The following is a 22761-nucleotide window of genomic DNA, read 5'->3' on the forward strand; positions in this document are numbered from 1 at the left end:
TGTTTGTGTGCAGTTGTCCAGGATGCTTTACAGTGTTTAACACACTCTCACAAGGACAACACATAGGAACCACCCAAGGTCAGGAGCATGGTTTTCAAACAGGGATCTGCAGAATTCTATGAGGCACTTTGGTAATGTTACAAACAGAACTCAAGCCCCATTTAAGTGGTAAGAAAATCTGACGCACAGCTGAGTGGAGAGCCCGAGTTAAAGGCTGTCATTTGTGGCTGATTAACAGCCTCACTGTCCCCACTGAATTTAAGTGGTAGAGATGTGACTGACACTCCCTGTAACCGACGCGTTAACTTTTTCAACAATGGATCATTTCCTTGGAAGGAAAGTTTTGCTGCTAAAAGGAAATCTGAAAAGCACTGGTGGGTAGGCAGGCCTGGGATGACCACAGTGCACAGACTCGCATGAAACAATGTACTTGAAAGCACAATCAAACTCAGTCTTTTGAGTCTTTTTTTTTTCTATTCTAGCCAGTGTTGTAAACATGTGGTTACAGATACTTAACCAATTCCCCTCTGCCCTGAATCGGTAAGGATCCCACAATCTAAAACTGAAGTTAAAGTTTAAGGTCCCTTCAAGTGTCAATGCAAACAGCCCGAGTGCAGACAGAAACAAAGCTCTCACAGACTGAAACGCGTCACGGGGCACACACTTTATTGTACACGGCTGAAGGCAGAAGCGCTGAAACCCTCCAGCATGGCTCCTATAAGCTTGCTTTTCCCCACCTCTCCCCGTGGCTGAACTTCAGCCTATTGCATTACTAACTGATAAGGCACAGAAGCAAAGGCCAGCTGGTGTCTGGAAGGGGAAACTGAGAGAACCAAGTTGCATCATTTTTCACTTCCAAGAAGATGTTTTCACCAGGACACAGGCTTTCCTGGTCCTCCATGTAGGGCGAGCCACTTCTCCAAACAGATGAAACCATCATTTTAAATTCAAAATGTAAATGCAACTTGAGTCCAAGGTGGGGGTGCTCTATACACTTCTAGAAACCCCAGCTGGGCTCCAGGCTTAGAAACAGAGTGTGTGTGTGTGTGTGTGTGTGTGTGTGTGTGTGTGTGTGTGTGTGTGTTGTGGAGGTGGGCGCTCCATGTGGGCCTGACAGTGAACAGCTAAGGGCAGATGTCAACAGCGTTGCTACAACAGGGAGCCGTTCCTTCAGGCTTCTCCGGGGAAACCAAGAGCCTTAAAGACGTTGCAAAAGTCACCACCAGCCTTTCCAGGCCCAGGGAAGGTGCCACAATAGCAGACTGTGGTTCAGAGGGCTGGACCACTTCATCTATTAGTATCAATGTTTTGTATGAGAAAAACAAAGCAAAACTAGTCAAACATAAGCATTCTCCTGCACGGGAAGGGGGGCTGGGTGGGTAGGGCTCACAAGAACTCCTTAGTCATCACAATAGTCACAGTATCCAACAGCCAATGGTATGCAAAGAGGAAAGTATAATCTTAAAATTTTTTATCTTAAAAAATTTAAAAAGCAATTCAGAACTTAAGCTATTCAAAGGGGCATATAACAATTATCTATGAAACTGAAAAAGTAATTTTTAAAAATCAAAATGATTTTAAAGACCTGATACATGAAAATAGGCAAAAGTGAGAAAAAAGCACTTCTGCGACCAGAATTTAGCTGCTTTTAAAGGTGACACACAGGGATTGGCAAGTCTGAAGGTGAGGCTCACAGAGGCCTTTAAAAACTGCGCCCGCTATTTTAGAAAGGACTATAGCAGCGGTGCAGTCCGGCCTCAGGAGGGCAGTGGAGCCTCTTGTTGAATGACAGGAGCCTCTAGTTGGGTTCTGACAGGATCAAGCAGGAAGAGTGGATTAGTCCAAAGCACAGGTTGGGCTTAGAGTGGGTAGATGGACAAAAGACATGTCCTTCCTTAAGGTTCCCCAAAGGGCTGGGCTGTGGTGGCGCACACCTATAATCCCAGCACTCAGGAGTCAGAGGCAGGTGGATCTCTGTGAGTTCGAGGCCAGCCTGGTCTACAAAGTGAGTCCAGGACAACTAGGGCTACACAGAGAATCCCTGACTTGAACGAAACATTAAAAGACAAAATTCCCTGAAGAGAAGGCACAGGTGGCAAAGAGAAGCGGGTGGCACAAGTCTTCACTGTCGCAGAGCGTTTGCCAGTGGGGTCGGGTGGCATGTCTAGGCTGGTCCCTTGCCCTGACTTGACTGCTCACACATGGCTCAGAATGACTAAAAGGAAGTCAGAAGAGGGTTGCAACTTACTCCAGAGTAAAGACAGAAACCTAAACAGTCAGATGTCACAGGTAACTCATCTGTTTCTGGTTTTTGTTTTGGTGCAGAGGATTAAACTCGGAGCCCCGAGCATGTGCTCTACCCCTGAGCTGCGCTCCTAGCCCCAAATGGAGTCCCCCACTGGCTTCAGGACTGCTACCCACTCTAAGAACCCCACACTCCACTACAGAGAAGGAGGGGAAGGGACAGTCAGGCGTTCTGCTAATCTCAGGCTAATTAGGTCCCCACTTCCCCGGGGAGGGTTCGGCCCTCGGCCCTGCGCTGCTGCTCATTTTTTAGGGCTCAGGAGGCCCTGCAGCATGTCTATGGGCAGGGGGAAGACGATGGTGGAGTTCTTCTCTGCAGCGATCGTGGTCAGCGTCTGCAGGTAACGGAGCTGAAGGGCAGCCGGAGACTCGGTGATCACTATGGAAGCTTCCTTCAGGGCTCGGGACGCATTCATTTCCCCCTCAGCGGCAATCACCTACAGAGGGGAAGAGGAGGTCAGACAGGCACGGAGCCATGCAGCAGTCTTCAAGTGAGGGTTCCTGTGCCTTCGACAGCATGTGCGACTCCCAGGAGCCATCAGTCCCCAAGCACTCAGTTTCCAATCAGTCTTTCTCCTGATGCTGAGTTACTCAAGGACATGTCGGGCTCAAGGCATTCTCTCTCAGGGCCGCCTAGTCTCCCACGGAACAGCCGGCAGCTCTGCAAAGGGGTGAGCGGCTGACCTCAAGTGTGCATACACCTTTGCAAGTCAAGTGGATTACCAGGTCTTTGAAATCAAAGGAAGGAAAGACTTTACTGAAGCGAAAACTGGCAGATCTTGTTTGCTAAAAGATGGCAGTGTGAGTTTCAGCTAACATGTGTGCACGCTAGAAAGTGCATGACAGAAACCAAAATCCCCCCTCCATCTACTTATTTAAATACAGTTTCCTAGTTCTATCAGCACAAAGGCTAATAAAGTTGGTGCTGCATGCTGTCTCTTTCTAGTCACCCGTGCTAACCGTGCACAACCGTGTGAATGACTCCTCCGTGTTCTGCACTCAGAGGAGCGTATCTAGTATCGATGGTTTATTTAGCAGAAATTCTGAAACACTTGCAGACTCCCTTTCATACCCACAGAAAGCTTTCGTTCCAGCCGCCCAAAATACAACACTGTACGATAATAAAGGAATCCCCAGTAAGATGCCCATGGTTGTGGTGCTTCTGCACAGCAACAGAAAAGCGGCCAATACACGTTAAACAGGGCAGCCAGCAGACAGAGCAGGGAGCCGGGTTCTGAATGAGCACGTGGAGCCTGCTACGGCACAACAGTAGGCACGAGCCCAGATTGGATAGGGTCTCTCTGCAGCTCTGGCTGCCCAGTACTCACTGTGTAGACCAACCTGGCTTCAGCCTCACAGCGCTCCACCTTCCTCTACGGCATGGAAGGGGCAGAGACAGGATGTGAGTCCGAGTTTCCAAATCCTGACTGCATGTGCAGTATCATTAAATAGGATAGAGGGACCCAGGTGCTATGCTGAGAGAAATAATCCAGTTTATGGATTAATCCTTCAGTTTAAGGTGGGACAAACTGTCATGCCCCTCCTTGGTCTATGAGATAGGACAAACGTAACAGTGTCCTGAGGCAAACACTGGGGAGTACATGAACACATTCCACTATGTGTGGCAGGCTCAGACTTTCTTCCACGTCATCGCATACATCCAATTAGGTGCATATTTTTGTCTGGACATGGACCACAGATATTTTATTTCCCACCTCCAATCAATAAGCCATTTATTGGCCAGGAAGCCAGACCCACTGTGTTGGGCAAACATATAGTTCATCAAAAAGCTACTCTGTGTAAACTACCGAAGATGTGAACACAGTGCCACCGGCTTTGTCGGGATGTAGCCCAAGTGCACTCCTGTGGATAGCCAGGTGGGTCTCTGACCAAATGAGCATCAATTCAATAGAAATCAACACTTCATTTTCACAGACCACCACTAAGGTTATCACATGTCTTACTATGCTGGAGACTCCACCCACGAGTTGGTCTACACACTTGATGGGATTTGGTCAGAGTTCAGTTCTGTGGGGGAGACTCTTCCCTCAGCTGTGTCTTCCTGCGCGGATATACCACCGTGGCTCCCTCTGCTCAGAGGATGTTTGGGAGCAGTTCTGTGTTCATTTGTCCTACGTACTATTATATTTTGGGGTGTGAGCCTAGCCTTTAAGGGCTGGGCATCTCTCCTGCCCTTTTCTGCATACTACTACTTCCTGTGAATCATTATGCCTTTATACACTCGACTCGGGACAGGTACTTAGGAAGTGTCCAGGTTCTGATGAAGGGCTGCGTTGGCACACTGCTGGTGAACATGAGTGTGCACTGTGAGATACGTGCTGGGGGGTGGAGCCACTGGCCACAGACTCTGCAAACATCTTGCTCCACTGTCTTCCATAGGCAGCACCAATGGACACCCCCACAGAAGAACTCCAGTGTGCCTCCACACTCCCAAGTCCTCTCACCTTGTGTTTTCCAGCCATCCTGATCAGTATCTAGGGTGACATCAGCCTGGGACTTGAAGTTGAGTGTCCCTATGGCTAATTAACTTGAGGGCTTTTATTCTGAAGTCTGTGTCTATGGGTCCTCTCGTCACTCTCTGTCTCTGTCTCTCTCTCTCTGTAACTTGCTTACTGAAGAGGTGGCCACCTTCTATTTCCCATGAGAGCTTGCATGTGAGCTCACAGCTGTTTCAGAGTTACTCATTTTACTAGTGAGGTTTTTCAGAAGCAGGTCCACTGTGTGACCCTTAAACCCTGAGGACCGTCAGCCCTTGCCCAGGATCATGTCACAGCTGGCAGGCTAACCTGACAGCCACGTCCAAGGGACCGCATTCTATCTGGCCCTCCCTTTACCTTTGCTCCTTGTTAGACAGTGAAGACAGGGACTTTTGAGACTGGTGGGAGTGAGGGGAGTAGAGAGTTCTCACCGCCTCTCAGCTGTGGGACCTTGAGCAACCACTCAGCTGTTGGGCTTCAGTTTTCACTGAGGAGGATGGCAACAAGTTTCATTTTCAGGGCTGAAGCCAAGCAGTTAAGAGTTGTTATCTGGAGCATTGTAAAGGGATCCCGATGCCAAGTCTAAGCTCAGCGGAAAACAGCTCTGTAGTTAATCACTGACATGGGAATAGAAGGGCGGGCTCTTGATGCTCTAATTCTGATATTCTGTGTAGGAGAAACTATTATTCTATATGGTCTAAAATGGGCTTTTTGCTAATGACAGGTAATAAGGTAAAAGCAATTCCTAGTTTTCAAATAACTGGATGGTAATAGGGAACATTTCATAATGCTGTACATAGGTTTTAGTTCCTGAAAGTGATGGTTTTATAAGCAAGCACTTGAGAGCTATGCAATGTTATCATGGGCATCCATGAGCACATGCAGAATACGTGGACACTCTGGCTGATACAACACTCTGGAGGCAGTACCTGCTGGCTAAGACATTGCAACGGCAGTGTATGCCTTAAGTGGTCCGGCCTCTATGAGATGGACAGGTTTCTGGGGTCAGCCAATCACCAACTACGACTCCTGTGTTCAGGAGATCTGTCAAAGGCACAGCAAGCCCTCCTGTGAAAACTGCTCTAGCTGCTCAGAGGCTGTGCGGCCATGCTTGGATGGGGCCTCGGCCTTGCAGCAGATAGAATCTATCTCTCTTCTACACATGCAGCTCTGTCCTTTACTGCTCCCTTGGGAAGCCCTCCACCATGGCCAGGCACAGTGAGACAGCGCCTTGTCCAGTTCCAGTCAGACCTGCCTGAATTTCCGGTCCCCAGGTTGGATACAAAATACCTTTGTATTTTGTATTTTGACACACTGTCATCTTGAAAGATACATTTTTTTTTGAAGCTAGCTTAACAAGTATTTACTCAGCACTACCAGAAGGGCCACTCATGCAGGCTAAAGACAAAGGCAAGGTGAAGATGAAAAGAAAAAAAATGTAGAAAATGTAGAAAGAGAAGGAAACCGTGGGAACAGAAGAAAGAGGAAGCAGTCCTAAGGAAGAAGCTCCTGGGGAGGAAGGAGGGGATGAAAAAGACAATAAAGAGTGAGTGAGGAATGGATGACAGCAAGCTGACGCGATTGTCTTGTGCTCTCAAAGTCAACCTGCCTTTAATTTCCTTTAATCAAGGAAATAAAGCACGCAGCTCTAACAGACCTACATGAAAAGGCCAAGGTACAGGACGGTGTGGTAGTGGGCGGTGTGTTTCCACCGGGGCCACTAATCCCATGTCCTAGTCAAGTAAATGCAAGTAAAGGACTAGGGAGGGGCTCACCGATAAAAGTGCTTTCTGTACAGTCACGAGGACCAGCCTTTGGATTCCCAGCACTCATGCAGAAGCAAGGCGTGTCAGCACGCATCTGCAGCCTCAGTATGGAGGAGGAAGGCACACATACACACATCTGTTTAGAGTGGTGACCTCTAAGGAAACAGGGCTTGAGGTGACGGGCATGGTTTCATCTCTAAGTGTCCCTGGCTATTTCGCTCTTTTTCAGTGACAGAGTCTTATTACTGTGGTATTGAAAAAGAAAATCAAACTAAAACAAAAACAACAACAGAGGCTAAACAGACAGGGAGTGTTACCTTGGCTCTGGCCTCGCGGGAGGCTTCTGCCTCGGCAGCCATGGCTCTCTGGAGCTGCACAGGCAGCTTCACGTCCTTAATCTCCACACGTTCGACCTTTATTCCCCAGTCATCAGTGGCGTCATCCAGCGTACTCTGGGAAGAGAAGAGAAGGAAGTGAGGCACCTTTGCTCCTGTCCAGATGCTGGGAGTGGCAGCATTCACTGGATGTGTTGTAGATAAGGTTTGGTAAGCGGCAGAGAAACAGCGTCATAAAAACGCTGAGACGGGGGCCAGAACATGAGGAAATAATGAGCTAATGTAGGTTGGCAAATTTCTAAGGGGCCATAAAGGAACTGTTTATTCCAAATAGTCTGTCCTGCTACCATAGGTCAAGAGCAGCATGGGTAATACACAAGTGAACAGCCAAGGCTGTATTCCAGAGAACCATTATTACAAAAAGAGGGGTCAGCCACCTCTGTGTTAACGTGATGCATGTGAGCCTGTTTCTCTTTCCTCCTTTACAGTCGTAGATTGACACTCTCTATCTCTCGAGGCTGTGCTGGCATCATACAGGTCAGACACCGTTAGCAGGGAGGTGGTAGTAACGCGGGGCAGAAACGCAAGGCCCACCTGGGCAGCAGAGCGCATTACTGGCCACTCAGAGCTGTAGAGTGACTGCTTATTTCAGACAAACAAGTCACAGGTTTTAACCACAATGAAGCCTCTATGGAGAGTAGGATTTGTATTTACAGTATATAACTTTTTTGAACAAGATATTAGCGTCTATGTCACAGGCAAGACTGGAAAGCGTGGCAATTACATGGGGACTCATGGGACTTGTCCTTAGGCCAGAGTTTTAGCAGTTCTTATACTGTCTTGCAGAACAGCCCCCAACCCATCGTGATCTACACGGAGGATAATATGGATTCTGAGGAAAATAAAACACCCAAAGGAATTTAAAAATAGCATATGCCTGAGTTCCATGAACCCATGGGTGCTGCTTTGAAAACATGTCTATAAAGTCTGAAAAACCTGAAAAAGAAAAAAGGGCAGCCCTTCACCTGTCTGGTCATGAACTCAACTTCGCTTCTCTGCCTCTGGTTAGCTGACCAGCAGGGGTGCATCCCTCACCTGCATGTGTGATCCCATCCTCACCTGCATGTGAGTGTGATCCCATCCTCACCTGCATGTGTGCGATCTCACTCCTCACCTGCATGTGAGTGTGATCCCATCCTCACCTGCATGTGAGTGTGATCCCATCCTCACCTGCATGTGAGTGTGATCCCATCCTCACCTGCATGTGAGTGTGATCTCATCCTCACCTGAATGTGAGTGTGATCCCATCCTCACCTGCATGTAAGTGTGATCCCGTCCTCACCTGCATGTGAGTGATCTCATCCTCACCTGCATGTGGTGTGCGATCTCTTCTCTGTCAGACAGGATCTGAGACAGGTTCTTGGTGCCCAGCGCATTCCTGAGTGTAGTTTGAGCTAAGAGACGGGTTGCCGAATCAGCATTGGTGATATTTGCCACAGCCAGGGTTGCGTTCTGAACACGGTAATAGACCACACCATCCACGCTGATGGTCACGGAATCCTTCGTGAGGACCTACAGGAGGAGAAAGGCAATCACACACCCACTGTAGCTTCCTCACTGTCACTACAAACACCGTCCTATGGACCCTCTTAAGCAATGGGTGATTTTCTTTAGGAAGTCACCAGGTTATTTATACCTTTAGAGATTTAATAAAGCAGTCCTATTTATCCAAGTCCATAGATTCATTCAAACACTCAACAAATTTAGAGGTGCCACCCAAAAGCTGGCATTGTTCTGGCTCGTTTCTTCCCGCCATTCCAATGCCTTCTCAGTGGACTTCCTGACTCTCCACCCGGGGCGCCATTCTGTGTGCAGCCATTGCCGTCTGTGGAGTGGTGCACTGAGCGGAATGGGTGGATGCCTCTGCCTCTCCCTTAGACTGTAAGTTTCTGAGGGGCACGTCTGTTTTCCTAGCACTGGCAGTGTGACTGACACACGGCAGAGGGCCACTAGGTGACAGGTGAACTGAAACAGGAGCCTAGGAAATGAGTGATGAGCCACGCAGGACTGGAGACCGGAGCCTGAGCTGGGTGGGCTGTCTCGGGGCTGTGTGCCATGTGACCTGCCACCCCTGGTCTGTCAGCTGAGGCTGGCAGCATTGCCTCCCGTCCGGGGTTCTGATAATCGGTCGAGGGAGGAGGTGTCATGCAGGAAGTCTTCTACAGGCATCCCCAGCTGTGTCAGTGAGAGGTAATAGTAACAGCTAAGCAGCTACGAGGCCCTTTAGCTCTGCAGGCACCACAGCAGCGGTCTCTCTCATTTTGTAATCTGAAAAACCTCTGACTTGGAAGAGAACAGCAGAGGTCTAATATTACTGTCTAGCAAGGCAGCGTCTCATAAGGTGGTAGGAAAATGAACACTACTCACAGATTCCTGCCACAGCTGCCACAGTCAGACTCTGCGGCTTCTCAGAGCCCTGGCTACTGTGGGCAGAGTGTTTACCTCCCCCTGCTGTAGGATCACAGGGGATGGGAAAGAGTCACCTGCCAAGTTCCAATCACTTGGGGTTGGCAGCTTGCCGGGAAAGGGAGCAGAGAAAGGCAAAAGCTCAGTCACATGCCAGATGCCTGCAGTGTTTACACAAGGAAACGCCTCGAAGGGGCTCTGGAGAGCCAGTCTTCCTGAGTGACAGGGAAATGTGGAGAACCCAAGATGCTCTCGGGCATCTTCATGTCAGGCGTGGGTGGGGTTCTCTCTGGCTCACTGAGTCTGTGTGGACTGAAGTCTGTCCCTACCAAGTGGTTGGGAAGGGAGTGCCCAAGCTGGCTCCTGGGTTTTGTGATTTACGGTAAGAGAAAGCTGCGCTCCCCAGCTAGACCCTCAGCAGCTTGTGGGTTTCCTGTCTGCAATGGCTACTATGTCTCCTCACATACGGGTACCAAATGGCCATGGCAGAGCTGGGGTCCGGTGCCGTTACCCCTGAGATAGGGAAAGCAGCAGGACAGGGAAGCCCATGAGCTGGGAGCTGAGAGTCTTCCTCAGTGCGGCTGTGTCCATCTAGGAACTGGCTGTAACACCGACTATGAGCTGTTTGTGAAGGGATCTCAAGGGGCTTGAAATGATCACAGAGATCCCTAAAGTGCCAGATGAGCAGTTTCTAATTCTTTTGCTTACAACCAATTTATCTCGAATAAAAATGAAGACCTTAGAAAGAACGGTGAGCTAGATTGTTTCCTGCCAGGAGCCATGGACGAGAGTTGTGGCCAGCATGCCCATTACAATGATGGCAGCCCAATGTCCTTGGCATCACAGCATGCTTCCAACAACAGTGACAAGCGCCCACACAGCACTTCAGCTCCAGGTACCTCGCATCTCACTCCCTCCCTCCAGCGGTCGCCCCCCCACCCCGCCCTGCCGCCCCCTTACCACCACAACCTCCATTTTACAGTTGAGGACACCGAGACACAGAGAATTTAAAGACTTACTCCAGGTCACAGAGCTGGGAAAAGAGACGGCAGGCAGGCCTGCAAGCTCAGGCAGCCCTAGTGAGAACTGCTCACCTCCTGGGGAGGAATGTCGAAGGAGATGGTCCTCATGTCCACCTTGATGAAGCTGTCAGTGCATGGCAGGATGAAAAACAAACCTGGAGCACACGGGGTCAGAGACAGCGGTTAGGCTCGGCTGAGCCTCATCAGGTCTATGGCATCAGCTCAGACTGCTCTTCCTCAGGGCTCGCTCACTTCTCACCTCTGAGAACTCAAAGTTTCTCTCTCTGACCCATTTTCCTGAACCACAAGGCCAGAGACACACATAGTCCCTCCCTCCCTCCCTCCCTCTCTCTCTCTCTCTCCCTCTGTCTCTCTCTCTCCCTCTGTCTCTCTCTCCCTCTCTCTCTCTCTGTCTCTCTGTCTCTCTCTCTCCCTCTGTCTCTCTCCACTCTGCTGCATTCTTTCCTATACTGCTCTGCGTATCCTGTGGTTTCTATCAGGGCCACCTCAGTGGCTAAGCCTTCTCCATGCCTCAGAACTCAGGACAGCCACAGTAGTGCAGTCAGGTGTTTATAGTACTTGGAAGACTGAGGCAGGGGGATTGCTAAGAGTTTGAGGGCAGCTTAGGGTACACGGCGAGTTTCAAGTCAGCCTGTGAGATGCTGTCTCAAAAAGAAACAACAGCAACAAAAACCAAAAGACGAGCAAAGCAGAGGGCCTGAGACAGCTCTGTGGTGAAGAGCACTTACTGCTCTTCTCAGTGACCCACGCTCCGCTCCCAGTGCCAGCCTAACAGCTCACAACTACCTGCCTCTAACTCCAGCTCCAAGGACTCCGACTCCCTTCTGGATTTTAAAGGCACCTGCAACTCATGTGCACATATCCACTCACACACACCCCCACGCCCACCCACACATAGACATAAAAATGTAAAACAATAAAAATAAGTACTTAACAAAGCAATGAGAGAGCTTTGGTCTGTGGCCACTGGCTCCTAACACTAAAGGCAGGCCTTGGTATCTGTTTCTTTATTAGTGTTGGGCTGTTGGATAGCAAGCCCTTTGGTTAGGGGCCTTTGTTCCGCTCTCCCTGGAATCCCCAGAGCCTTGCTGGATGTGGGGCACATTCCTGTAAGGCCAGCGTTGGAGGGACTGGAGTCCTTTCCTTGGCGAGGGTGCTCCTGCTCAGCCTCCCACGGCCAAGGCTGTTGTTGGCCAAGGCCAGTGATAACCTAATCACTCTACATAGATAGCAACGGGAAGGCTGGACAGCACCCAGACTGGCCAGAGCCTCTGCTACTGTTACACAGCTTCTGCTCCAAGCAGAGACCTCACTGGGGAGCTCGCATCAGTAAGACTGGAGGAAAGGCTCAGCAGTAAGAGCACTTGATGTTCTTCAGAGGACCCGAGTTCAAGTCCCAGCGCTTACATTAGGTGGTTTCCCAGATTCTGTAACTCCAACTACAGGGGGATCCCACACCTCTGGCCTCTGTGGGCACCAGTACTCATGCGCACACACCCACACACAGGCACACACGTACACAAATAGGTTTAAAAATACAAAACACAACACTTCGGTTTCCAGACTGAAACCCAGTACTGACCAGGTCCTCTGGCGCCTCCTTGCAAAATGCGACCCAGTCTAAAGATGATGACTCTTTCATACTCTTTTACGATCTGGAATAAAAACACGGATGGAAACCCATCAGGACAAATGCTGCATTGCCGTGCACAGCTTTCGAATCATGTTTCTGCTCTGGCCAGGCTCAACGCCTCCTGCTATTTTCTCCATTGCCTGACAGTTTCTATAAACAGCGTATCTGGTGTTTACTCTTTCCAAGCACGATGCTTATTTATTATGTACCCACGTTTTGGGTTTTTTTTTTTTTTTTTTTTACTTCTTAGAAAAGCAACAGACCATCCGGGGAGTGCTAACATATGCCTCTAATCCCAGGACTCTCCAGGCAGAAGCGGGAGGATGGTGAGTCTAAGCCAACCTCAACTACAAGGCCAGCCTGCACGGTCCAGGAGCCCCTGCCTCAAAACACGGAACTAGACTGGTGGTGCAGCCCTGGAGATCACAGCGCAGAGACATCCGTCTCCAGGCCCATCCCTTGGCTGCTAGCATCCCTGCTGCTTACTCACGGTTTGTTTGCTCAGAAAAGCTTATAGCTCTTCTTCTGATTCCGTTAATTATGATACAATTTATCAGAAAATGCAGCCACATATTCATTATGTTAGGAACATGCAAATGACAGTTACTTGCCTAAGTATTAGTAACTTTGACGGAAAGACAACTGGGCCGGGGAGCGTTGGCTCCGTGCCAGGCTCCGCAGGAAGTCTGTCAAAGCAGGCTATTTGTGTCCTCCCCAGTCGTCCTAAGGAGGGACTGCCATTTTGTCCGCTTTTACAAGGGAGGAGACACAGCAAAGGAGGTGTTATCAGGGAGCCTGCCACCCAGGCCTGCCACCCGAGCTGTAGGACCTCTTCTCACAATGCCAACACAGAAACTGCGGCATGGTGACCCTCACTTGGCCTGTGGGGAAGGACGGAGCGGACAGCAGCTGCAAGGAGGTTAGGATTGCGCTATAACTCACCTGCAGAATCTAACCGAAAGAGAGATGAAAGAAAAGAACCACAGGCCAACATGGCATCCCCGATGCTGTTTCACAAGTGAAAGAAATGTTCTTTACCTTTATGCAAATCCATATTGAGATCGGGAAGGTTATAACTACAAACAGGATGGAGGCAGCCACCAAAAACCAGCCACAAGGTCCCAGTTCTGCCTTGGGATTATCTGTCAAAACAAAACCATAGGCCTGTTACGGGCACAGTCACTTCATCCCTGCTTCTCACTGAACAGCTCTGCTTGGCATTTTGCTGGCTGATCTTCCTGAGTTCCCTTGTCTAATCTCACACAGCCCTGAGGCCCCGAAACATGTGTACCTACTTTTTGTTTGTTTGTTTGTTCTTCGAGACAGGGTTTCTCTGTGTAGCTCTGACTGTCCTGGACTCGCTTTGTAGACCAGGCTGGCCTTGAACTCACAGTGATCTGCCTGCCTCTGCCTCCCAAGTGTTGGAGTGCTGGGATTAAAGGCGTGCACCACCACGGCCAGCTGTGTACCTACTCTTTTCTCGCATCACCTATTGTTTTGCTCAGCTAATGCTTATCAAATACTGCTTCACGATGTGAAAGAACAAAAACGAAGAACATTCAGCTTCTAACAAGATCTGAGTGTCGTGAGGAGTAAAGACAGTTATAATTCTGGGCAGTAAACAGAAACAGGAGGGAGAGCGGCATGCCTGGGCCGGAGGGGACGGAGGGGACGGAGGGGACGGAGGGGGCGGGTGGAGCCCAGCCACCGTCAGCATCCTCACAGTAAGGAACAAGCCGGCAGAGAACGAAAGTAGATGTGGATTCTTGTTTCGGGCACAGCATGACTCACGATGAAAACCATGACCCAGGCACATAATCCCATGACAGTGTCTTTCCGCAAATTACTTCTGCACACTGTTGCCCTGGGCATATGGCCCCCACCCATTTTCTGATTAATGGCAGGAGATTTCTGGTTTCTTGCCATTAAAAACAATGCTGCGATGACTCTCACGTGTATAAATAGTGCTTTTGTCAGATTACAAATATAATGCGTACACGCCTGCTGCAAAAAGGCTACAAAAGTACAAAAAGGTGGGGAGATACTCTACACTCAGAGCCAGTAAACATTTCGGTACATTTGTCCAATCTTTTCCCTGGTTCACACTATATTTTAAAATTCACATAAATAAAGTTAGTAGCATACTCCCCCCCCCCCCCAGCTAACATCTATATATATAGCCATGAACTTGTGCTTTTCCTGGATTTGAATTTAAAAAAAAAAAAAAAAGGTCAAACAAGGGGCCAGTAAGACGGCTCAGCAGGTAAAAGTGTTTGCTGACAAAACGGAGACTCTTGAGTTTGGTCCCTGGAACCAGCAAGGTAGCAGAAGAGAACTGATTCCTGCAGGTTGCCCTCTGACCTCCGCAGTGTGCTGTCACACTGACTCTGTGGCATGCCTGCTATGGCGCACGCATACTGTGGCATGCACATGCACAGAAACACATTTTTAAAAAGTCAGACAGTTCTACAAGCTAACACAGAAAGGTGCAGTTTCTGCTCTGCCCACTTCTCACCATTTCTGCGTCCTCAAAAACAAAAACACGCTCATCTCCTGGTTGTGCTGGCTCGCGGCTACCTGCAGGATCTAAGTAACCCGCTGGCTTGGCCTTCCCTGGCATTTTCGGTCTGAGCAACCACATGACTTTCCACTATGGAAGAACATTTGTTCTTCCTTATCTCTTCCTTCAACACGAATGTAAAACTGCACTGTAATTTTGGTTATATTAATAACCATCAATATGGCAGCCAAAGCTACACCCCTTTCCAGTACTATTTTTCTTCCTGTTTTTTTCACTTTGCTTAGTCTGATTTAGTTCCAGCTGATCCAACCGTAAGCTTTAATCCACAGTCTAAATCTCCTTTCACAACAGCCAGATATCTCATCAATTTCGGCTCTGGTTTGCACAGCTATTATTCTGCAGGTGCCTCTTACTCTTAAGCCTGGGAATCCACCATGGCCTCCTGGGCTGAGTTTTCCATTTCCTGTGTCCAGTGTCCTCCTCATTTTAGTTTGTTTTTCCTTTCTTGGAGCAGATAGGGACTGAGAGGGCCCCACTGAGCATTCTCATCAAGCCCAGGGCTTGGCCGTCACTGCAGGTCGTGCTTTAGAGACCAGGCTGGCCTCGAACTCACAGCGATCGTCAGCCCCTGCCTCCCTGAGTGTGGGCATCATGGGCATGCGCCACCACGCCTGGCAAATGATCTACTTCTCAGTCATCTAAATTCTCTCCCATCTGGTCACAGTTCAGCAACCACAGAAACCACATTTCTCAGGAGACGAGGTTCCACCAGGCTCAGAAAGGAATCTCAGCCATCTATTATTGCTGAACAAATAAGAAAAGGCAACTCAAGCCGGGTGTGGTGGTGCACACCTTTAATCCCAGCACTCGGGAGGCAGAGGCAGGTGGATCGCTGTGAGTTCAAGGCCAGCCTGGTATACAAAGCGAGTCCAGGACAGCCAAGGCTACACAGAGAAACTGTCTTGAAAATTTAAAAAAAAAAAAAAAAAGGTAATTCTCAGATACCCAAATCATAAAACATAAGAGTACACGCTGTACAGTAACTTTTGTTGTCTGGCTGCAGGGAAGGTAGGAGTACCTTCCTTGTAAGCTCCTAGGCCAATGTTCAGGGCCGCGTGTGTTGCTGTCCATCCAGTGTCAGCTGGCTGAAGATGGACTGGAGCTAGCCTGACAGAAAAGTCCCGGGGAGTGATGAATCCCACTCGCTACTGAGATCTAATTACTCTAAGGTTCAAAATGTATTGGATTTCCTCTGCTGAGAAAGGCCAGAAACATGCCTTACATCTAAAATTAGGCTGAGTCACATGCACCATGCACAAGGGGAAAGGGACTGGCAGAAGAGGTGGTGAAACCATCCGAGTTGCACTAGTTAGGAGCAAGCCCTTTCCTTCCCTTACACAGAATGTGGCTGAAACACTTTATGTTGTAAACTGTCATGCGCAGTATTGTCTGGGTAGAGACCGATAGGATGGCTGGGAGTTTTATCTTAAAAACACACGCTACCCAGGTCTAACAGCACTTTTTCCCCCTAAGGAGTAAATGGTGGTGAAAAGAAAGTCTTGGTATTTTTATAATTTTCTTCTTAAAGCATTTATATTCAAGATACAAGTGTTTCTCCTTCTCCTCTTCCTCTTCTTCTTTTTCTCCTTTTCCTCTTCTTCTTCGCCATTATTCCACAGCAGGCTGTTAGAATTTAGCAAGTTTTTTCATGAGAGGGACAAAGAGAAACCAGGCTTTGCAGACCACAGAGTCGGAGCAAACCTTCAAGTCTACCATGGAGGTACAAACCAGCCATGGGCAACACACAAGTAGATGCAAGGATCGTGCAGTGTTCCAGTAAAAGTTACCTGTGTACAGTGGAATCTGATTTGCACATGTAGCAAAGCAACAACAACAACAAACGTTTTAAAAAGACTATATAAAAATGAAAAAGCTAGCCGGGCGTGGTGGCGCACTCCTTTAATCCCAGCACTCGGCAGGCGGATCCCTGTGAGTTCGAGGCTAGCCTGATCTACAAAGCGAGTCCAGGACAGCCAAGGCTACACAGAGAGACCCTGTCTTGAAAAACCAAAAAAAAAAAAAAAAAAAAAAAAAAAAAAAAAAAAAAAGAAAGAAAGAAAAAAAAGAAAAAGAAAAAGCTGGAATAAAGGGATTTTTTAATGTAAAAATTATTTTTAGGGGCTGGAGAGATGGCTCAGCAGTTAAGAGCACTTGGGGCTCAGCAGAGGACCTGGGTTTGGTTCCCAGCACCCACATTGCTGCTCACAGCCATGCAAACCCAGTTCCAGGGGGTGTGATGCTTTTTTTTTTTTTACTACAGTAAACACTAGGGACACATGTAGTGCACATATGTATACATAGACAAAACACTCATACACATAAAATAAAAATTAAAATATAAAAGGGGGCTATTCACCTAAACAGAGGGGCTGCTCCGGTGACTCCTGAGGAAATGAGTGTGACATGAGTGTGTAGCCCACACTGGTGACACTGACCAAGTGCTGAGTGAGTGGAGCAGAAGAGAAAAGGAACCTGCTACGTGATACAGACTGAAACTACAGGCTACAGGCCAGCAGAAGGGATCTGGAGCACACTGCAGAACCGCTCTGTGTCCTTACGGAACTGTCAGCTGCTCTCCTCAAGTGTCCGTTCATAAAACACAGTAACAACAACAACAACAGCAACATACAACCCACAGCCTCTCCCACTCTTCTCAGGAAGGGCTAAGCTTGACCCTGTTGGAGAAGCACAAGACCCTTCAGAAAAGAAAGCAATCTGCCAAGGAGTACTGACGTCATTAAACAGCGAGTACTGATGTCATTAAATTTAGACTTGGCCCAAGACACATATAAACAGGACAGGGCACGCCTTGTGCTAGTGTTTCTTTCTTCCCAAGACTCTTTTACTTATACATCTTAAAAATATCCAACCCTGCTTGAAAAACCTTTTTAAAAATTCCATAGTTCAGAGAGTCTTGTAAATCTCTAGCCAGGGATGGAGTGCAGGAGGCAGAGGCAGGCTTATCTCTATGAGAGTGGGGCTAACCTGACTGATTTACAGAGTGAATTAGAGAGCAGCCAGGCCAACAGAGAGAAACCTTGTCTCAAAAATAAGTGCATACGTAAGGAAATAAACAGATAATGGCTTTGGAGGGTAAGATTACGTTCATTTAAAATGAAACCGAAAAACATAAGACACAGTATCATTAGATTCCTGATTCTCCCTCAGATGGACTGAGACAGAAATAGAGCTTGACAGTTTGGTGCCAGATCCCAACCCTGGAAGGAAGAACAGTCCTTATTTCACAGTGTTATGAAGACCAACTGAGAAAAGATGTAAAATGTTTGGCACTTAAAGAGTATTCAAGCAGTAGCCAGTGTTTCCAGGACAACTTAAGGTCATTATTAAATAGCTTATAGGGTGTCTTAGTGTTCTGTGCTGTGAAGACACCATGACCATCACAGAAGGAACAGGTGTTTTATTAGTTGAACTGCCCTGTGGGACCTAGGTACCATGGAGACAGTGTCAGGACTAACAATCTGTTTGGGGATTCCGTCTCAGGGGGAGGAACAGGTCACATGTGGGACAGCACATTAGTTCTGAACTTCATCAGGCATCTGTCATGCGCATCTATCCAACTTTCTCTTAGATGGGGAGCGAGTGGGAAATCATTATATGTTCTGCAAGTCTAGCCTTCACCGGGTTTTTCCTTCAGGATATATTATCATAATAATCTTTAAAGTTTCAAAAGAAAATTCACCTGTATCTGTGGGGGTCTCTGAGACCACCATGGCCAGCAGGATGTTCATCCATAAGACACACGAAGGCAGTTTGGTTGACGTGACTCAGCAGTCAGTGCTGCCTCAGGCTTTCAGAGCCTGAGCCTGAGTATATCAGTTCAGGCACATCCAACTGTGGCACAATTCGGTGAAAACAATTCCTGATAATTAACTCAATCCCATGTGTACAATAGAGCTTTCGACATGACTACATTGAAGGTGAGGGTCTGGGGGAGGGTCGGCTGTCAGCCGCTGGGTGGGAAGCAGGTTGTGCATCTCTCTCTCTGAAGAGACAACCTGGTGTGTTTAAGATCCGTGGTCCCCCTAGAGTTATCTGTGAGCACAAGGCCCCCCGGTGCCTCCTACATGCATCTTTGCATTTGATACTTAATACAAAGTGTAACACCTGGGAGGTCGGGCAGGGAGATTATGACTAACTGTAAGATGAGGAACTGACTCTCTGCAGTTGCGGAACTTGCGTAAGTGACCCAGGTAGAACTTGCGTAAGTGACCCAGGTAGTCGGTAATGGAGACCACACTGCAGTCTTTCCATCCTGAGGCCACTGCCATTTCCTTACACTACGCTATCTTCCCAGCACTGGCCTAAGTGACCCAGGTAGTGGGTAATGGTCCTGAGACGACACTGCAGTCTTTTCACTCTGAGGCCACTGCCATTTCCTTACACCATGCTATCTTCCCCGCACCGCTCTCTTCAGTGGGCAACACGTTTGGCGTCGTTTTTGTTGTCTCGTCCTTGAAGGCATTTTCTTGGTTCTATCTTCAAGGCTCCATCTACTACAATATCAAACAAAACCAAGAGGCTCGAGTTTCTTTAGTGGCCCCGGAAAGTAGAGATGGAAAAAGAAGGAACAAGAGTGCAGCAAAGGACCGCACACACTTTTTCCTTCCTCACCCTCTCACGTCCCTCTGTTTTCAACTCTAACGGCTGAAATAAACATATCAGTCCCATGGTTCTGCTTATTTTCAAGAGATTTTCCCAGAGGGATTTATCCTGTTGACATGGCTCCTCTGTACAACAACACATGTCTTTGCAATCCACCTGGACTGTTCCATTACAGACAGAATGCTCTGGCTTTAGGTTAACTTCCTCCATTAGTTTGGTCATATTTATCTATTGAGGACTCGGTCTCTAGGAAGACACAAAGAGCCAAGAGCTGGGCTTTGTAATTCCACTGCTTCCATAAGAGGCAGTCCCCTGCAGTGGCTTTGTCTGAGAGGTTCCTCTGGGCATCCTTGACTATTGCTTCTTACCCTCAGTGAAATCCTGAAGTTGGTACCTGCTTTATTGATCACTGCAGGATGGGGAAAATGGTTCAGAAAGTCAGAGCCTGGGCTGAAAACTTGGTTCTGAATTTTGGGGCTGTCTGCTATTTTATCACTCAGACTCAGTTTTCCTACTGAAAGATGGGGAGTAAAGAGATTTCCTTGTGGCAGGATTTCAACTAGATGTTTGTAAAGCTTTTAACCATGTTTGTCATATGACACAGATTTAAGAATGCTTGATAATGATAGATTTCCTCCTACTGTCAAGTCTCTGAGGCTTACCACTAAAAAACAAAGAAACAAACAAACAAAAAAACCCTAAAAGGTAGCCAGGTGAGCTGCATCGGCCCACAAAGGCGCTTGCTGTCAGAGAGGATGACCAAATTTGATCCCTGGATCACACATGTTGGAAAGAAGGATCTACTTTCTGATCACTACAAGACAGCCATGTCAGATGTGTGTGCATGTACACACACACACACACACACACACACACACACACACACACACAAAATGCAAAGCTTTTAAAATAAAAAGTGGCAAAGCCATGCAACCAAGTGAAACGTCATTCGTATATATACTTGAGAAAAAGCACATTCATTTTCACTAGTTCTAAAAGATTTCTGTCTAAAACAGCTTATTGTAGGACCTAGAAAAAGGATTTAGAACTAAAAGCCAAACTTCTCTGTACCCAAGACAACGGAATCATCTTTCAGTACAGACTGTGTTTATTCCCAGGGCACCGAGCCAAATCCATTTCCCACTGCAGTTGTCCAGGCACAAGTAGACTACCAACACACCCACAGTAATTTTGTTTCGTTTTTCAGGACAGGGTTTCTGTGTAGCCCTGGCTGTCCTGGACTCACTTTGTAGACCAGGCTGGTCTCGAACTCACAGAGATCTGCTGCCCTTGCCTCCTGAGTGCTGGGATTACAGGTGTGCGCCACCACGCCCGGCTCACACTCACACTTTTATCTAGGCACACAACATTATGAAGAGTTAATACTAAACAGTTCTTTCCTGTTCAAGTTTTAGAATCAATTAAATAGGAATTTAAAATATGACTCCACTAATCCTGTGTGACCAAGTCCATCTCTTTGAGTATCAGTTGTGAGGATTCAATAAAATAACATTTGTAAAATACTTAGCATAGTGCTTACCCTATTAAGTGTGGCTTTTTTTGTCTGTTTTGCTATTACTCTCTTTAATTTTATACTTCCAATTTGGACGGGGAGGATAAATTATAGACAAAGATACACACACACACACACACACACACACACACACACACACACACACACACAGTTTTTATGCATGATACTGAGGCTGGAACCCAGTAGGTTCTCTACCACTCTGGAGCCGTCTGAAATTCCTGAGAAAGAATTAAAGGTGGATGCTCCCGGGCAAGGGGGTAGGCCTTCGCTGGGAGGATGGGCTGGCTTTCTAAATAATCCGAATGGATGATGGGAAAACCCACTCAGCCTCCCTAATCTCTTCCGCTGCCTCATCTGCTCTGAAATTCCATCTTTAGAAATAATTCCTTCGGATTAGTAAAGCTCCCGAGAGGCTAGCAGCGCTCCTGCGAGGTTTATTGTCTCTTACTGGGCTCCTCCCGACCCCAAGGAGTTAACACAATTTAAAGGCTCAAGGAGACAGTTCGCTGTACGGCTCTAATTTCTTCACGGAGAATAGGGTGGGGTGGGGTGGGGCCTCTTAACAGTTAATGCTCGCCTTCAAGACTAGGAAGGTCCCAGTAGAGTGGTGAGCACCGGGCTATTTACGAGGAGGGAAAGATCTCTAAGACAAAAGAGGGTAGAGTGAAGCAGACGGTGGGGCTGGAAGGAAAGCCGGGGACACCACCTTTCTTCTGCATATACCGCCTACTGTGTCAAAAGCTGAAGCCCACTAGCCCTTTACTACGAAACTACTTAGTTCCCCAAAGCTGGGGACGGCGGGAAACCGGTGGGAACTCCTCCGTGGTTCAGAGGCGTGGGATCACGTGGGGGTAGACGAAGGCTGCTTGGAGGGACCGCTTCCCTTCCCGGGCGCCGGGGCAGGAAAGAAAACGAAAAGTGGACAAGGCTGAACCCGAAGGACAGCTGCCTCTACCACTCCTGACTGCCAGGGACTGCCGTGGAACGCGTGCACGGCGGGAGATAAGGAAGCGCTGCACCCGGCATCTCGGAACCGAAGGATAAGTCTGCCAGGGTACCGAGCAATGGATGCACGCCCCTGCCGCGGGTGCGCCCTCTTAGCTGTCATGCAAGTTGCACCCCAGCACCCTGAAATCATCATCTACCAGCCCGAGGAGTCAGGGGTAAAGGAGAAGACGGCGGCTCTGAGAATTACACACAGTGCCGCGGAGACACGCCTTTCCGAACCCGGTCGTCAGCCGGGTTCTCGCTGCAGGCGGGGGACTCGGTACCCAGGGCGTCTGTACCCCGGGACGAGGGACTCACCCCTGAAGGATTCGGGGAGCCGCTGAGTCTGGCTGTGGCCGGCCTGTCGTTTCTCGGACATACTGCTGGAGTCGGAATCGCTCTTCACCATGTTAAAGGCAGAGCCTCACAGAAAGCGGTTAGCAACGACCGGGCACGAGCTCCGCGTGCAGTCCCGCCCCCAGCCGGCGAACCGCCAATAGTCGCACGGAAATGGGGAAGGACACGCCCCTTACCCCGCCCTTCTACAGGCTACAGGGCGTAGCCTGAGGGGGCGTGGCTTGAGGGGGGTTGTAAGCTCGGCGGGGGCTTGGAGAGAAAGGTGGTGGTGAGGCTGGAATGCTTAGGGCTCTGCCAAAGTCTTGCCCCCGCTTCCGAAGGGCAAAGGGCGGGATGACCCGAGGAGAAGGTGCAAGAAGAGGGCGGTGCTGAGGAGCGGTTCTAGAGCTCCACTTCCTGAGGTCCCGGGGCGTTAGCTGGGAGGAAGGAACGTCCTCCTATAACGGGGTGGTGCTTGTTGAGGGGCTCGATGAAGGCGGTGAGGACAGCCTTGGAGCACAGGGTAGGAGGTGTGAAAGGAAGGCGTGCACGCCAACGCCCTTGCCTCAAAGAGGACGGATTCCTGGGAGGTGCATTTACTTTTTACAAACAAATTAAGTTATGGAGCCTCTGGTCTCTAACAGGAAAGCCCTCC

General features: G+C 48.6%; 1 protein-coding gene across 1 annotated transcript; it reads right to left on the reverse strand.

Annotated features, from left to right (window-relative positions):
- Nucleotides 1-644: 644 nt before the first annotated feature.
- Nucleotides 645-22247, reverse strand: STOM (stomatin). The gene is made up of 7 exons (XM_084798155.1): nucleotides 22089-22247; nucleotides 13084-13187; nucleotides 11995-12067; nucleotides 10464-10546; nucleotides 8272-8475; nucleotides 6886-7020; nucleotides 645-2741 (listed from the first exon to the last, which is right to left on the reverse strand). Exons 1-7 carry the CDS (start codon nucleotides 22177-22179, stop codon nucleotides 2547-2549), a joined length of 885 nt encoding a protein of 294 aa, XP_084654281.1. The 5' UTR covers nucleotides 22180-22247; the 3' UTR covers nucleotides 645-2546.
- Nucleotides 22248-22761: the final 514 nt, after the last annotated feature.

The sequence above is a fragment of the Acomys minous genome (assembly GCF_964271855.1).
Source record: "Acomys minous genome assembly, chromosome: 10".
In the NCBI taxonomy this organism is placed as follows: Eukaryota; Metazoa; Chordata; class Mammalia; order Rodentia; family Muridae; genus Acomys; species Acomys minous.

Coding starts and splice junctions, on each gene's coding strand:
- STOM (XM_084798155.1), bottom strand. CDS start 22,179: ATGGTGAAGAGCGATTCCGACTCCAGCAGTATGTCCGAGAAACGACAG. Junction 12,068..13,083: donor CAATATGGATTTGCATAAAG/GTAAAGAACATT, acceptor TTTTTATTCCAG/ATCGTAAAAGAGTATGAAAG. Junction 10,547..11,994: donor AGGAGGCGCCAGAGGACCTG/GTCAGTACTGGG, acceptor CGTGTGCTCCAG/GTTTGTTTTTCATCCTGCCA.